The sequence below is a fragment of the Gadus morhua genome, chromosome 16 (assembly GCF_902167405.1).
Source record: "Gadus morhua chromosome 16, gadMor3.0, whole genome shotgun sequence".
Taxonomy (NCBI): Eukaryota; Metazoa; Chordata; class Actinopteri; order Gadiformes; family Gadidae; genus Gadus; species Gadus morhua.
Genome location: NC_044063.1, coordinates 26,884,182 through 26,901,728, shown reverse-complemented (window position 1 = coordinate 26,901,728; position 17,547 = coordinate 26,884,182). Strand labels below are relative to the sequence as shown.

The window sequence follows — 17,547 nt, the reverse complement described above, 5'->3', positions numbered from 1 at the left end:
TTTCACAGGAGATCTTGTGCTTTGATTTCCAATAGCCCTTGTTTATTTCATAGCATAGTCAAATCTTCATGCCATGTTTAATGGTTCCAGTACAAATACAGTTGTGTCTGATTTATTTTATTCTAATCTATTATTTTCTATCTTAGCAGTGACTATTTATGCACAGACAAGGTCAATTGATTTGGATATTCAAATAGAACAGTACTTTGATACTTTGGCCACTCATCAGAGTAAGACCCAAGGGTGTGATTACATGTCCATAGACTGACGAGAAGCTGACTTTGATATAATTGTTCTCCTACCTTCTCCAGGTCCGGAGGACAAGAAGTGTGTGTTATCAGAGCCGTCTGAATTGCTCCACCAGAAGGGGTCCACAGCGCACAGAGCCGAGAGGATAAACGAAGCCAGCGGGTTGCCACAGACTTCCTACTCTCCTCTCCCCTCTTACTGGGACTGTGTTGGTTTATAACCACAGAGAACATACCTGGGATAAATATAAATGTAGAAGAGTATAATAATAATAATAATAATAATAATAATAATAATAATAATAATAATAATAATAATAATATAAAAATAATAATAATAATAATAATAGTAATATATAGTTATAATAGATTATTATTAGGAGTATTGACAGTAGAATTAGCAGTAGAAGCAGTTATAGAACAGTCGAATTACATTCGAGTAATTGTTTATTTCTCCTAAGTGGTTGGTTTTTGACATGCTCACAATAAGGTGGTAACATGACCTATGTATATATTGATAATAAAATTAAAATATCGTTTTTTTAATCTCACATCAACTAATAAAAATGGACTAAACTATTTCAAATACCGATTTATTTTTCAACAACAAATAAAACAAAGACTGCTGCTCCCAGCATGCATCGGTGTTCCCGTTACTTCCGGGTTGAGAGGCTGCAGAGAAAGGTTCAGCTCTGAAGGATGCGCTGATGGAGGAGGAGGTGGAAGGAAGACGGAGGGTGGAGAAAAGGGTGGACGGGGTGGGAAAAAATGCTGCGGATTATAATGTCCCATATGATAGAGATAATTTTTTTCATAACGGACCAGGATCAGAGGACTATTGAGAGGTCTTCGGCTTGCTGAACATCGGACCTTTTTGACGACGAAGCCCTATAGGCTATGCATCTTCTGTCAGAAGGAATTAACACACAGGTCCACCTCAGATTACTTAAAGGATTTTATTTTGTTCTGGATGTTCCCAAAACGACAAGCTACTGAGTTGAAATCATCATATTCTAAGACTAGAATATCATGGACTAGAATAAGTTTGTACAAGGTGAATGCAGCCGATTTAAAGCCAAGGAACCAAGGCCAATATAAAATCAATACAGGGCTAAACACCGTGGTTTCTGTCTACTGCCAGGATGCATTCAACTGTCATTTGCGCAACATCCACACCTGACTGCGTAAAGATGCAAAAGTGAGCGGATCTCGGAGTAAAACCCCTAAAAGAAAAATGTTGTACAAGATGGACACTCCATATCATTGCTGGGCGGTGCTTTTATGTTTGACTTATTGCGTTCTTGATGGCAGTACGGGTCATTCTGCAGTACCCAATACCTCAGGCCTGCCTCTTGCGATCCGCCTCCCACTGCGCCAGGGCGCGCGCACAGACGCACCGGCCGCGGCGGCCCCACGCGACTCCGTCCCGGGGAGGCAGCTGACGCGTAGACGGAGGGGCATCGAGGGTGTTAACTTTGTGGACATGATCGACAACTTGCGTGGGAAGTCCGGCCAGGGCTATTACGTGGAAATGGCGGTGGGCTCGCCCCCGCAGAAGGTAAATCTCTCTCTCTCTCTCTCTCTCTCTCTCTCTCTCTCTCTCTCTCTCTCTCTCTCTCTCTCTCTCTCTCTCTCTCTCTCTCTCTCTCTCTCTCTCTCTCTCTCTCTCTCTCTCTCTCTCTCTCTCTCTCTCTCTCTCTCTCTCTCTCTCTCTCTCTCTCTCTCTCTCTCTCTCTCTCTCTCTCTCTCTCCTCCCCCCCCCCCCCCCCCCCCCCCCCCCCCCCGCGCTCTTATCCGTCTCTGTAAAGTCACGCCCACAGACAGAGCTGACCTGGCGACACTGACTTTGCAGCGCCAGGGTGAACCACCTACCACCTCATCGAGTTATTGTATGCCCGTCGATACGTTTAGGCCAGTATAATACGTTAAATAAATCCTAAAGGTGTAGAGGTTAGTCTTAATTGTACCACACTCCAATGATCCACATCATGGTCGGAGCAGATGGTCGTGGTGTTCATGTGTATGTGTGTAAACAAGACCGAGATGGATAGAAGGATGTGGCTGGCAAGTAAATAGAGGGGGAGAGAGAGAGGGGAATAAAGGAACCATTAATTCCTTAGAGAGAGAAGTGCTAGCTGGGTGCAGCTGTGGGGCACAGGCTGGCACACAGAGAGCCATGGACAGAGAGGGGGGAGAGGTAGGGTGAAGTTCCCTTTTAACTAGTGCTGCACGATTTGGTGAAAAAGTCATATTGCGATTATTGTGGACAATATTGTGATATGGTGTCATGAATGTACTTGATTGGTTATCAAGGAAAATGCACACAGATTACTGATCATTTTAAATTTTTTATTTCTCAACTCAAACATACAAACTTAAACTAGCATAAAAAATACAACAACTAAAAAATGCGTACTGTACTGTTTTCAAAAGAACAATATTTTACAAAATGTAAAAAATAATAAACTAATATTTTTCAAAATAAAGTCATTTCTGCAGTGCAAAAAAAATACATAATAATTAATCGCAGCCTTTTGCGTTATCCAATCGCAAAGGCTGATATAGCGATTGCGATTCGATTAATCGTGCAGCACTACTTTTAACCCTCCAAAAATGGTGTCACAGTGTAAGGTCACCCTGGCATGAATGGATGGGAGAGAGGCGAGTGCAGGGACAGGGGCAACGTGGTAAATAAGAACTTGATGTAAGTCAAGGGAGAGTTCTTGGTCTTTCAAAAGTTAATGCTATGCTGCAGAGCTAAACGTTGGAACCAACTTGGAGTCGGATGTCGGCAGAGTCCACTGAGTTCCCAAATAGGCCAAATCCCAATGCAGTGCAGGGGAAGGCAAATCCCTTGCCAGTGTCTCTCTTTTTCTCTCTCTCTCTCTCTCTCTCTCTCTCTCTCTCTCTCTCTCTCTCTCTCTCTCTTTCTCTCTCAGACACACACGCATGCACGCACATAAACCCTTACACACGCACACTCACACACCATAAACACACTCACTTGTGCAAACAAACACTGAATTGCACAAAAATCCACACACACAAGCACACACACTTCTCTCTTGCATTCTCTCTCTAACCTGCTCTCTCTTTCATTATTTATCATTGTGAAAACTGTCCATCCGTCTTTTGTCTGTTTCCCCCCTCCTTCTCTCTTTTTCTCTCTGTTTCTTTCTCTTGTCTCTCTCTCTCTCTCTCTCTCTCTCTCTCTCTCTCTCTCTCTCTCTCTCTCTCTCTCTCTCTCTCTCTCTCTCTCTCTCTCTCTCTCTCTCTCTCTCTCTCTCTCTCTTAAACTCCCTCACACAAAGACACCCACGCAGACACCCACACACTGACACTAACATTGTGACCACTAACAGTGTGACAGGTCTGGTGTGTTGCCACAGTGCAGCTCTCTCCTCCAGCGGCCAGAGGAGAGCTTGACCTCACAGGCTCTCTGCAGGGTCGAGCAAAGGGGAGGAAGGGAGGGAGACAGGACCAGGAGGGAGATAGGACCAGGAGGGATGGGTGGGTGGCTCTTGCTGCGTCATGATGCAGTGTGTGTGTGTGTGTGTGTGTGTGTGTGTGTGTGTGTGTGTGTGTGTGTGTGTGTGTGTGTGTGTGTGTGTGTGTGTGTGTGTGTGTGTGTGTGTGAATGAGAGGGACAGGGAAAGAGAAAGCAGGCAGGACAGATAAATTCTGAGCAGTCAGCAAATTTGTCCCTGACAGTGGAAGACAGATGACACTGTTTTGCTGTTGGTGGTACAGTGTGTACATTTGTGTGTGTGTGTGTGCGTGTGATGGTGGATGGGTGTGTGTGCTTGTGTGTGTGCAAATGTGCTAGTGAGAGTACACTAAGTCTATTTACACACACTAGAGTGACACTGATGGGTTGTGAGAGACATTGTTTTTTTTTTAAATAAATAACAGGGAAACATACATGTATATATTGAAAGTGTTTCAGGCCCTCATTTCCATTGAAACTGTGGTCCCTCTTTGGATATTTTAAGAACTAATACATTATTAAACAGTCGGCTGATTTACGCCAATATAATCTATCCGCTGTACTGTCCGTCTGTATGCCGGTCTGTCAGTCTACCCGCCGGCTCATCAGTGCAGATCCTTTACAACTGCCTACGTCTTTGCTCCCTGCAAATCCCCCATTGCTGTTTTGACTTACCACACAAAATATGATCCTCACGATGGAGAGACCGCCGGGGGGGAGGGGGGAAGGGGGCAGGGAGGAGGGAGTCATTGGACGCCAAGGGGAAATAGAGAGAGAGGGAGATAGAGTGAGGTAGACTAGATAAAGAAGGAAAGAGAGATGGAGAGAGCAGGGAGGAAAAGAGAAAAAGAGAGAGAGCGAAAAGAGAGATAGTGTGTGTGCGTGTGTGTGTGAGAAAGAGAGAGAGAGAGAGAGAGAGAATTTACGGCAACAGTAAATAGACACCTACACAGGAGACAGACAGACAGATAGATTTAGAATGACAGAGAGACAGAAATAGATGGAGGATGAATTAGGGGACTGTGTTTTCAGTGCTCTAAAACAAAGAGATTCATAAAAAGAGGTATTTGTCTCGAGGAAAACAAACGGTAAGATGTCATTCAGAAGTAACACACCATATAATTGATTTCATCAAGTAACGTATGTGGCAGTTCCACAAACAAATCGATTCCTGGAGCACTGCAGATTCAATGAAGATTATTACTGTGACGCCCTTTCTTTCTCTCCCTCTCTCTGTCTCTCTCTTAATCCCTCCTTCTTTCTCATTCTACCTCAATCTCTGCCTTCCTCTCACTTATCACTCACTTATGTCATCCACAAGCTGACTTACCCCCCCCCACTTCCTCTCTCTGCTGCTCTCTCCATTCAGTTGAACATCCTGGTGGACACAGGCAGTAGCAACTTTGCCGTGGGTGCTGCATCTCACCCCTTCCTCCGCAGATACTACCACCGCTCTCTGTGAGTACAGACCTTGAACCACACTGCTCACAGTAGTTGCTACAGTGCTGACACAGCACCTCGCCCACTCCCAGTGGCCTGGGCCATTGTAGTGTGCAGATCAAAGTACTGTGGCGCTATAACCGTTCTGCGTGCAAGTCAAGGTTTTACTGAGACACAAATTTGCCCACATGGAGCACTTTGACTTTGTAATAGGTTTAAAGGGACTTAAAATAGATGCCCCATGCTTTGGTTTGACAGAGAGAGTAGCAGATGCCCCATTGACAAAGAGATCCAGCAATATTTCCGTAAAGAAGATCCGTCATTATTCTGGCTTTGCTTTTACACACAGAATCGAACAAAGCCGGCGTCATGCCACCCTTGTGTGTGCGTTAACACAGCACTTTCGGGATCAGAGTCATGACATATAAAACAACAGTGTCAGCTTTCAAGTGGGGCGATGATATTTGTGTAACCGAGGGATAGCCGAGTCGGAGTCGCAGTCATTGTAGTCTCACAAATCCGACTTCAGATTCTAATCTAAAGGCTGATGGCAGACAACCTCAATCTTGTTCAATCGGGCGTGTGTAAATGTGTTAATCACAAACTCTGCCAGCAGTGGTAAAGAAGAAAATCTCAGGAAGACACGGCTGAAAACTGCCCCTACCAGTTGTTGGTTCCCCTGGAAATTCTGGTACAATGTATTAGGACAGCTGGGTCTGAGGTTCGATCATTGTAATAAAAGAATTTCAATAATCAATATCCCTGCATTAAAACTGTCAATAAAAACGATACAAGCCAACCTGACCTCTTGACCGCAACGTGTCATTATTTTCTCTGTCCAACCCAATCCATCAACCCCCCCCCCCCCCCCCCCCCGCCTCCAGCTCCCACTCCTACAGGGACCTGGGCCGCAGCGTCTATGTGCCCTACACCCAGGGCCGCTGGGAGGGCGAGCTTGGCACCGACCTGGTGTCCGTGCCCCACGGGCCCAACGCCACGCTGAGAGCCAACATCGCCGCCATCATCCAGTCCGACCGCTTCTTCATCAACGGCTCCAACTGGGAGGGCATCCTGGGGCTGGCCTACGCCGAGATAGCGCGGGTAGGAGGACCTATGGGCGGGTCTGGGGGCTGGTGGGGAGGGTCGGGATGAGATTAAAGGTGCCGTGATGGCCGGATCAGTCTACCAGCCTGCCCAGTGGGCTGCACCAGCTGGTAGGCTTATCTAACCAGCATACATCTGGGTGGACACGCCCACTTGTGATGTCACTAGAGGGGGATTAGTAGACTGGGAACCAGGCAAATCTACAAGCTCATGCATTATTTGCTCTGGTAGAAGCGTCTGGCATCCCTCCCGTTCAGACAGACCTCCAGCCGACCTGGCCCGTGTTATCTTATAAGGGTTGAGTTTCATATGATGACTGATACCAGAATAGAGGAGCACCCTAAGGGAGCGCTGTTGAAGCATTTTCATGATGTCACACGTTCCATTGCTCTGATTGGTTGCAGGTCTATCCAACTGCGTCCAGAGGCCTTCTGGTCTATGTCTGTTGATAGTGCTCCTTGGAAATCAAAAATGAACTGAGAGGTTCGAGACCAGGTCTGGTGATTTCAGGCAAAGGCTCAGGGATAGAGGAGGATTGGGAAACAGATCACACCTGGTGGTAGAATAGGGGCACTTTAACAGCTGTTATTGTAATTTGTTAGAAACGGCATTGCCATCCGACAGCCATTAGTGAGCGAAAGGCCCGTGAGGATATCTGGTTTGAGGTGACTGCGCCTGCCTCTCTATTAGCCAATTCAGATTTTTTGACCATCCATCTTTCTTGCAATCACAGTTGTGGGAAATGCAACAACTTTAACTGGTGAAGTAACTAAGGAGGGAACCGCCCGGGAAGTGATTTTGTGGTGATTCGTTTGACATTATTGACTTTTCCAATCTCTATCTTTGCAACCTTCGGATCGTACCTACAGTCCCTTTCACACACGTTCACACTACACTTCTGTGTGCAAACACCTCCCAGCACCCACCTCAGAGTCATTGCCTTTTTTATGCACAAGACATAACAGGGTAGATCTGAACAGGGGGCAAAATATTTCATTTATCATCATATTTTCTTTATTCATATGAATAGGGGATTTATGCATGCATTGCTATGGTAACAAACGCTAGATGATAGTGATTCTGTGACTTCAGCTATTTAGTGGAAACACTAACAAGGTCCTCTGAATGTCAGCCACATCCAAATTAACAGGAGTGGTTTTGAAAACGCAGACACAGGGTGATATCATGAGATACACAACGGGATTACACGACGGGAGATGAAGAGTCACTGTAATGAATGGGCTGAGGATGTCTGACTTTACCTTAATGACAACACTGTTGGTGTTGTTGTTGTTTTTCAAATGTCTTTCTTTCTCTCGATTCCTCTGTCTCTGTTTCTATCTTCATGTCTTTCCTTCACTGTACCGACTGACTCTCTCTCTCTCTCTCTCTCTCTCTCTCTCTCTCTCTCTCTCTCTCTCTCTCTCTCTCTCTCTCTCTCTCTCTCTCTCAGCCTGATGAGATGCTGGAGCCCTTTTTTGACTCCCTGGTCCGCCAGACCTCCATCCCTGACCTCTTCTCCCTGCAGCTGTGTGGTGCAGGGTTCACCCAGAACTACTCCCTGGGCAGCGCTACCGTCGGAGGTAGCATGGTGAGAACCCAACTCACCACTAAATACCCACAGATACCAAACCAAACATCAATACACAGCCATTAGACCTGGCTGAGATTACCATCAGCCATCAGCAGTAGAGTACAATGATATTAAATGTATCATTTATATATCATTACCTTTTTAAGTCCAATCTCAGCCACTACTGCTGAGGGCGATGTGTGTAAGGTATTTATATGTATATATTAGAGCTGTCAGTTAAACGCGTTATTAACGGCGTTAACGCAAACCAAATTTAACGGCGTTAATTTTTTTATCGCGCGATTAACGCAATTATTTTATAAAAAAAATAATAATAATAATAATTCTTTGGCTCAAAACAAAGAAGCAGTAGCCTGACTGCTATGTTCAAATGACATTTGTTCAAAGCAGTCGTTTAATTGCACTATAGGCTCATTTTTTGTATTGTCCTGTTTTGATCAGTGTATATGCCAATGTTGTTATCAATAAAAAATCATTTGCACAAGGCAAGCCGATGCACTTCACCATGTTGATAAGAGAATTAAAATGAGAAGAATTATGGGACAAAAAAATCAAGGGATATGTAGCATAGAAAAATAATTTGCGATTAATCGCGATTAATTATAGTTAACTATGACATTAATGCGATTAATCACGATTAAATATTTTAATCGCTTGACAGCTCTAGTATATATATATAAACGTATCTAAATATATTTTGATATGATGATAGAAATAGCTGTAGATAGATAGATTGCAAAATAAACTGCTTGGATTGAAACGAGGACTTTGACAATTTTTGATCATTGAGGCTTGAGCGGTTCTGGTTGTACTTTCCTTCATGATTTATTTTTGCATGTGTAATTATCTTACTGTGGAGGTCCCTGTCTCCACAGATCATTGGAGGAGTGGACCCATCACTCTACGTGGGAGAGCTGTGGTACACACCCATCCGCAGGGAGTGGTACTATGAGGTCATCATTGTGCGCATCGAGGTCAACGGGCAGGACCTGAACATGGACTGTAAGGAGGTGAGGCCCGATGTGTCTCCGACAGTGGTTGTTTGTGTATGTATTTGTGTGTGTGTGTGTGTGTGTGTGTGTGTGTGTTTGTGCATGTCTCTCTGTCTCTGTCTCTGTCTCTCTCTCTCTCTCTCTCTCTCTCTCTCTCTCTGTCTCTCTCTTTTTCTCTCTCTCTCTCTCTGTCGCTCTCTCTCTCTCTCTCTCTCTCTCTCTCTCTCTCTCTCTCTCTCTCTCTCTCTCTCTCTCTCTCTCTCTCTCTCTCTCTCTCACCTCTGTGTATGTGTGTGTCTGTGTGTGTGGATTAAGGTGGGTTGGTTGGATGTGCTAGCTAGGATGATATTTTGTGTAATATATCCTTGAGAATAGCCATTATTCTTTATGAGATGCCGTCTGTAACGTCCATATTAACTGAGAAATTAACCTCCAGTTGAGGAGGATAGTATATCTGGGGAGGGAGGAGATAAATTCCTAATCTGTAAGATTGAGCTTCTGCCAGTCTGTAGCAAGAGACTTTCCCAATGACAGGACTCAAGAACACGGGACTCAAGGTCCACACTTACTTGCTGTGCAACTACAAGTTGCAAAGCAAAAGACTCAAGACTCACTTCACCTCACTCACCTACTTATAGTCTGCTGTACATCCTGGCACTTAATGTACGCACTTATTGTAAGTCGTACTGAGTTATGATAGCTTAGAAACGTAGCATTGTGTAGCATCTTATCCTAGCTATCTTTGTTGAATACAGGGAATGGGTTAACCTAATGATGGTTAGTGCTTGGCACTTGGTTCTATGAACATCCTGATATTGATTTATTGTTTCACCTACATCCTGATATTGATATATTGTTACCTAGTTTACCTAGTTCATTTTGCAATCTATCTATCTACAGCTATTTCTATCGTTATATCAAAATATATTTATATACGTGTTTATCTATATATATTTACATATATATATCTTACGCACATCGCCCTCAGCAGAAGTGGCTGAGATTGGAATTAAAAAGGTAATGATATTGATATATTGTTTCACCTTCTTCTGACAAATTGTAAGTCACTTTGCATAAAAGCGTCTGCCAAATGCCCTAAATGTAAATGTAACTGTGTGACACAAACTGGAGTAGCTTGGCTGGCTGGGTGGCGTGAGCGGGAGGGCTTTTGGGAGTGTCGATGTTTCTTGTACAAAAGTCACGAGCTCGTTGAAATGTGCCACATTGGGACGTCTGACGTGAAGTAGCAAAATATTTTTTTGTATCTTGTAGATGTTTGATTATAGCAACGTGTCTTGTTTCAGTATAACTACGATAAGAGCATCGTGGACAGCGGGACCACCAACCTACGCCTGCCCAGGAAGGTCTTCCAGGCGGCCGTCAAGGCCATCGAAGCTGCCTCATCGGTCAGTCCTGCTAGTTCACTGTGCCTTTCTGCCGCCTCCCAGCACCTCCCAATGCCACCACTGCTCTGCCTCCTTTTCCATACTGTCAGCCTGTTTCCATAACAACCGGCCTATCTCAGTAAGGCTTCTTTCGGGCAGACTCTTTACTTAACAGCGTCTTAAATATTTTCATCCTCGGATCCAGAAGACTTTTCTTTTCAGTTTGTCCGTGGGACCCGTCAGCAGCACACTAAAGAAGCTCTGAGCACCTTCGGTGATCCTATTTGGATAAGATTGGATTGATGGATTGTTCTGTGCGTTGTCTGGCCGCAACCCACCTCAGATTGGATGACCCCGACCAATTTGGTGACCTGACCCCTTAATTTGGGAAACCCTTCTCTCCAGGCGATCCGTTTTCTTACTAGTTAGTTACTAGTAGGAAATCGAGATTAAACAACAACTCATCAGGGGTTGCTAACAAGCCTCTCATCTGTGGGCTAATAGGACGGTGGCATATTAACCTCCCCCTCTCTCTCTCTCTCTCTCTCTCTCTCTCTCTCTCTCTCTCTCTCTCTCTCTCTCTCTCTCTCTCTCTCTCTCTCTCTCTCTCTCTCTCTCTCTCACACACACCACATCAGGTTGTTGTTAACGAGGTGTTGTTAACAAGCCTCTCCTCAGTAGGCTAACAGGACAATGGTGTATTAACTAGAGCTGTCAAGCGATTAAAATATTTAATCGTGATTAATCGCATTAATGTCATAGTTAACTCACGATTAATCGCAATTAATCACAAATTTTTCTATGCTAAATATCCCTTGATTTTTTTGTCCCATAATTCTTCTCATTTTAATTCTCTTATCAACATGGTGAAGTGCATCGGCTTGCCTTGTGCAAATGATTTTTTATTTATAACAACATTGGCATATACTGATCAAAACAGGACGATACAAAAAAAGAGCCTATAGTGCAATTAAACGACTGCTTTGAACAAATGTCATTTGAACATAGCATTCAGGCTACTGCTTCTTTGTTTTTTTATTATTTTTTTAAATATAATAATTGCGTTAATCGCGCGATATTTTTTTTAACGCCGTTAAAATTGGTTTGCCTTAACGCCGTTAATAACGCGTTTAACTGACAGCTCTAGTATTAACCTATGTTGGGTCTTCTCTGGGTTGTGGTTCCGTGCAGACGGAGCAGTTTCCTTCTGGCTTCTGGCTGGGGGAGCAGCTGGTGTGCTGGCAGGCTGGCACCACCCCCTGGCCCATATTCCCCGTCATCACCCTCTATCTGATGAGCGAGAACCGCAACCAGTCCTTCAAGATCTCCATCCTCCCACAGGTAAAGCACACACACAAGCCTGCAGCACAACAAACAGGCCAGGGTAGGACCGGGGCGGGGGTCGAGGAGAGACCCCAGGCCTTACGGTCAGGAGACGCACACATTAATGATGTGGAAAGGATTAGTGCCTTGATATATTTCACTGTCTTGAGGGTTTGGGGTTTATTTTTTTTGATTTTGATGAAGGCTCATCTGTTCAGAGTTCCCCTAGACTCTGCATAACCACCCGTACAATAACACTGCCTAGTTATTGTATGTTGTACGTCCTGGCACTTAATGTACACATTTATTGTATGTCGTACGTACCTAGTTATAGTACTTAGTTGTGTAGCATCTTATCCTAGCTATCTTTGTTGTATACAGGGAATGGGTTAACCTAGCTATTGATAGTGCTTTGCACTTGGTTCTCTGAACATCCTTACTGTACCGACAGCGATATATATTGTTTCACATTCTTCTGACAAATGACCTTATTGTAAGTCGCTTTGTATAAAAGTGTCTGCTAAATGCCCTAAATGTAAATGTAAGTTAAATTCATGGGATTCATATAGGATGTGTTATTTTCCTTGCTGAGCCATCAGAATAAATTGATTTTGTGACTTTCTAATGCAACGTTAAACTGTTTAGTTTCTAAAGCTTTTCAACCTAGCTATTCAACCAAGTTTCCTTTTGTGGTTTGCGATGAAAAGAGACCTTGTGGGTGGGGAAATTAAACCATAATTCAAAGGAGAGAAAGCTATGGTTCCTTTTGCTGTATGTGGGTGGCTGAGCACCTTCACGTCCAGGGACAAATGTTGGAGCTCTGATTAAGGCTAACCTATTCTCAATGTTCAACAGATTAAGTACATGTACATGCTAATACTGCTACCACCTTCTACCTCTGACAAACAACAAAGCACCTTAACCAATTAGAAAAACTGTACCCATCTCTGTCTGTATACATTATTGATAGGACAATGTAATATGCTAATACTTTGGATTTAATTTCATATTTCCATTAATTGTGTCTTGACTACGATTCTCTTTGCATCCCAACAGCAATCAACAAGTCAACAAATAAAATATAAATATAATTATAATAAACCTGTATCTGTATCTTTTGCAGGTTGGTAATGGTCAATGGTATTTGGACTGTATTTATACAGTGCTTTTCTAACCATAACTAAAAGTGCTTTACAATATTGAACAACATTCTTGGAGGGTGTGCTCCTGACAGCCAGCTCGTCAGGAGCAGTCAGGGTGAGGTGTCTGGTTCAGGGACACCTCGATACTCTGCTAGGAGAAGCCAGGGTTCACCAGGTTACCAGCCAACCCTCTCTACCTCCTGAACCACGTGACGCCAAATAACAATAAGGCTGTCCAAACATCTCATTTGGCCAGAAGATGATTGGATGGCCTGTCTGTCTGTATGTCTGTCTGCCTGTCCGGCAATTCAGGCACTGCCTGTGAACTCAATTCGCATGAACAGAGTCTAAGGCTAAGCAGACCTGTTGTTGAAGCTAGCGAGCTAGTGGCTTGTTTTGGGGGATCGGCTTTAAGCGAGGCCTGAAGGGAGGGCTGGGATTTATTCTGTGGGTTACTCTCAAAATATAGCCTTTTCTGGTTGGTTTCTCTGATTTGCCCACCCTAGCTATAAAGTGAAATAATACACTATATACAGATCACTTAACTTTTCACCAGTTGTATGTTTAATATATGTGCAGTATTGCAATTATATCTTATAACGTATCTCATCTCTCTCGCTCTCTCTTGCTCTCTTTCTCTCTCACTTACCTCTCCATCTATCTGTCCATCGATGTCTCTCTCGTGCTCTCTTTCTCTCACTTATCTCTCCATCTATCTGTCCATCGATGTCTCTCTCGTGCTCTCTCTCTCTCACTTATCTCTCCATCTATCTGTCCATTGATGTCTCTCTCGTGCTCTCTCTCAGCAATACCTGCGGCCGGTGGAGGACGTGGCGTCTGCGCAGGAGGACTGCTACAAGTTCGCTGTGTCCCAGTCCAGCACGGGCACCGTGATGGGAGCCGTGATCATGGAGGGCTTCTACGTGGTCTTCGACCGCCAGAATAAACGCATCGGCTTCGCTGTCAGCACCTGCCACGGTGAGGAGAGAGAGGGAGACCGAGACAGAGGGAACTAGAGAGAGAGACAGAGAGATAGGGGGGGAAGGAATTGGGGTGAATAATGCAGTGATCTACTGAGAATGGAAGGAAGGGGTGAGTGAAGGATGTGCGTGTGTGTGTGTGTGTGGGGGGGTGGCGGGGGATGTTAAAGGTGACTGAACAAGGATCACCTCAACAGATTGTAGATCAGGCGATCTCATAGTGCTACACAGTAAGCTATACATGCTTCACATTTCCTGCCCCAAATGTAGAAACGTTGCAGTTTGGATTGATCTGATCGCCTGGGCTGGGTTGCACCAACTGGGCGTAAGCCTGGTCTTAACTACGCCTGGTCGTAACTTTGCGTTCTAAGTCCAACCTAACCGTTACGCCGGTTGCACCAACTGGGCTTAGCATTCTTTTCACTAAGACCAGGCGTAAATCCTACGCCTGGTCAGGGGCAGGCGTAGAGTTGAAATTCCAGGCTGTTTCTATAGCAATTAGATCCAATCCAATGCAGCGCTACCACCATCCTTGCAACTGCTCATTGCGCTTTGCTTCTATGCAAAAGGGGCATTTCAAAACACAGCCGGCGATATGATCAGTGTTCACAGATCGACCGTCTGTCGGGTTATCCGGAGGGTTTCACTGCCTTCATGGGGAGATGCAGATGCACCCAGAACGGGTCTGCACAGAAACAGTTGCGTGCACCGTTCTGCACAACATCTCCAAGAGAATCCCTCTCCCCAGACACCATCAGCCACCGGCAGTCCCCGAGGAAGACGTTCATCCAGCCAGAGCAATTGAAGATATCGCTGGCCGATTAGTCCGTTCTCAACTTATAATCAGTTGTGAATATTGTTTTAATTATGTTTATATTAGAGCTGTCAGTTAAACGCGTTATTGACGGCGTTAACGCAAACCAAATTTAACGGCGTTAAAAAATTATCGCGCGATTAACGCAATTATTTTATAAAAAAAAAAATAATAATAATTTCTTTGGCTCAAAACAAAGAAGCAGTAGCCTGACTGCTATGTTCAAATGACATTTGTTCAAAGCAGTCGTTTAATTGCACTATAGGCTCTTTTTTTGTATCGTCCTGTTTTGATCAGTGTATATGCCAATGTTGTTATCAATAAAAAATCATTTGCACAAGGCAAGCCGATGCACTTCACCATGTTGATAAGAGAATTAAAATGAGAAGAATTATGGGACAAAAAATCAAGGGATATTTAGCATAGAAAAATAATTTGTGATTAATCGCGATTAATTTGAGTTAACTATGACATTAATGCGATTAATCACGATTAAATATTTTAATCGCTTGACAGCTCTAGTTTATATGTTTTATATAGGCCGACACATTAAACAGATCTCTCCTAAAACAACTCAATTAGCTCCTTGTCATTTAATGATGTTCAATGCATTGCTTCTGTCAAAAAGAACCATTCCCGTCTAAATGCCTGCTCGTTGTAAACCAGACATTACAACAATGAATGAACAAATGAATTATTTATTTCGGTGTCCAACAGCATGTCAAGTAACATAGTAAATAGCTGTCGGCACGAGGTATCCTAGCAACGCGGTGTTATGCGCATTCCATGGAACATTCACATGGCCGCGCATGGCTAGGACCGGGCGTAGTTAAGACCAGGCGTAAGTCCCGGTGGTGCAACCGGCGTTAGTTCCATTCTAATGACAGGTCTTAACTAAGACCTACTGAGCAGTTACGATCAGGCTTAGTTAAGACCAGTTGGTGCAACCGGCCCCTGGCCGCACTCGGTATTGTGTTGCTGAAAACTAGTAAATTGTTTTCTTGAAACTCCTGATTTCTCATGAATGATTATGTATTTCTTAACCTGCAGTCTCTTTCATTATTTATCATTTTACAATGGTCTAATCTGTCTTTCATTGTTTCCCACTCCCTCTCTTGCTCTCACTCCTTTCTGTCCCTCTCTCTATCTGTAACTCTTTATCTCTAAATATTATATTCTCTCTTTCCTCTCCCCCCTCTTTCTCTCTCCCCCCTTGCTCTCTCCCTCTTTCTCTCTCTCTCCCTCTCTCTATCGCTCCCCCCTCTCTCTCCCTCGCCCCCCCTCTTTCTCTCACTCTCTCTCCCTCTCTCTCCTCGCCCCCCAGTCCACGACGATTTACGCACGGCGTCGGTGGAAGGCCCCTACCACGGCGTGGAGCTGGAGGACTGCGGCTACAACATCCCCCAGACGGATGAGTCCACGCTCATGACCATCGCCTACATCATGGCCGGCATCTGCGCGCTCTTCATGCTGCCCCTGTGTCTCATGGTGTGCCAGTGGCGCTTCTCCCGCTGCATCAACCCCAACGGGGACTTTGCCGACGACATCTCCCTCCTGAAGTGAGAGAGGCGGAGGGGTAGTTTGGGGTTGGGGGGGGGGGGGGGGGGGTTAGAGGTCAGACCCAAGAGTCCCGCTGATGAGATGATAGAGGCAGGTCTGGGATTGGGTTTAAAGGTGTGGACTGTTGTTGCTACCAGTCGGAGAGAGCTCCTTTTTCTTTGTTTTCTGCTTTTGCTTGACACACTCTGCAGGAATATGGCGTGTGTTGCAGCATTCCGGAAGGCGTACAGAATATTAAACCAGCTTTTAAAATGATTTGGAGAACAACCAATAATCAACGTCACGAGCTACAGATGTCATTGAGAGTGCGCTTTGCTAATGTTGTCGACAAAGACTCACTTTATTTTCCGCACAGAATATTATGTTATTTTATTTTATTAAATAGTGTTCAAATTGACCCAGGTTTGGGGGTGGAAGGATTCAAGGGGCTTTTTTTGGACAAACTTAAGGGTTAAGTCAAACAGGAGTTTTTGGAGGGAACTCATGACTTGAAGTTGCTCTCAGGTGTCTTTATGTTGTGTTGGCGGGGTGGGGGGGTTATTGAAAAGATCATGTGTGTGTAAGGTGTCTGTATGTATTTAAGAGTGTGACGGAGGAGGAGGACGCCGTGGAGCATGCCTGTATGTGTGAACCACTGTCATTTAAATGCAGAATATACGCAGAGAATCCGTGAGGATGTTTATCACAGAGTATAGATAAACATCAACTCTGCAGCTAATTAGGTAAATGTGTCATTCTAACAGCATTTTTGATCAGTTCAGTTTTATCTCGTATGAAGCAGAACCAATTGATTGCAAATAAGATTCTGTCACCTCTTCTTATATTGATAGCTTAAGTGTATTTATTGTAAAAAGCGTCTGTCGTGCATTTCCCATCCATATCTTACAATTGTGCGCACACATACACATGCATTCACTGACCTGTTCAAACACACCTCGCTTTAACCTTGTTCCAACTGCGCCATCTTTGAACACATAACGTGGGTAAACCAAAACTTAACAGGGCTCCATCTACAGACTCAGAAAAAGTCCAATTTACTGACTTCAGTGGGGACCATCTTTTTACCCAAGTAAACCTGCCCAAAATATGCTAACACAAAATAATACAATATACAAATATCAGAAAATATGTCTTCAGCAGTTTCTACTACTGTCTATAATACTGTCTATGAGCTACTTAAAATAGATTATCTCAGAACTATCTACTACAGAACTGGCTGATGTCAGCTGGCAACACCATTGAATCAATAAAGTATCTATTGTAACTGTATCCTGTCCGTTTTTGATTTTCACTCTGTACAACAGTGGTGAAAAGTTAACCCTGATGGGCTTTGACAATACACCAAGAAACACCTTGACAGCTATTATTTTCTGGTTCCAGTTTTTATATGGCCTGGATTACACATTTTGTTTGTGGATTTAAATTATAACTTTTCATGCAAAGAAAACAAAAAAAAAATCGCGAAGTTTGATAATGTT

The 17,547-nt window shown here is 44.1% G+C and overlaps 1 protein-coding gene across 1 annotated transcript; it reads left to right on the top strand.

Annotated features, from left to right (window-relative positions):
• The first annotated feature begins 944 nt into the window (after window positions 1-944).
• On the top strand, window positions 945-17,338 carry bace1 (beta-secretase 1). The gene is made up of 9 exons (XM_030380595.1): window positions 945-1,806; window positions 5,105-5,193; window positions 6,060-6,276; window positions 7,733-7,870; window positions 8,749-8,883; window positions 10,170-10,271; window positions 11,442-11,591; window positions 13,522-13,693; window positions 15,834-17,338. Exons 1-9 carry the CDS (start codon window positions 1,483-1,485, stop codon window positions 16,070-16,072), a joined length of 1,566 nt encoding a protein of 521 aa, XP_030236455.1. The 5' UTR covers window positions 945-1,482; the 3' UTR covers window positions 16,073-17,338.
• Window positions 17,339-17,547: the final 209 nt, after the last annotated feature.

Excerpts from the sequence above, each read along its gene's own strand:
- bace1 (XM_030380595.1), top strand. The coding sequence starts at position 1,483 with ATGTTGTACAAGATGGACACTCCATATCATTGCTGGGCGGTGCTTTTA. Across the intron at positions 1,807-5,104 it reads TGGGCTCGCCCCCGCAGAAG|TTGAACATCCTGGTGGACAC; the intron begins GTAAATCTCTCT and ends CTCTCCATTCAG. Across the intron at positions 5,194-6,059 it reads AGATACTACCACCGCTCTCT|CTCCCACTCCTACAGGGACC; the intron begins GTGAGTACAGAC and ends CCCCGCCTCCAG.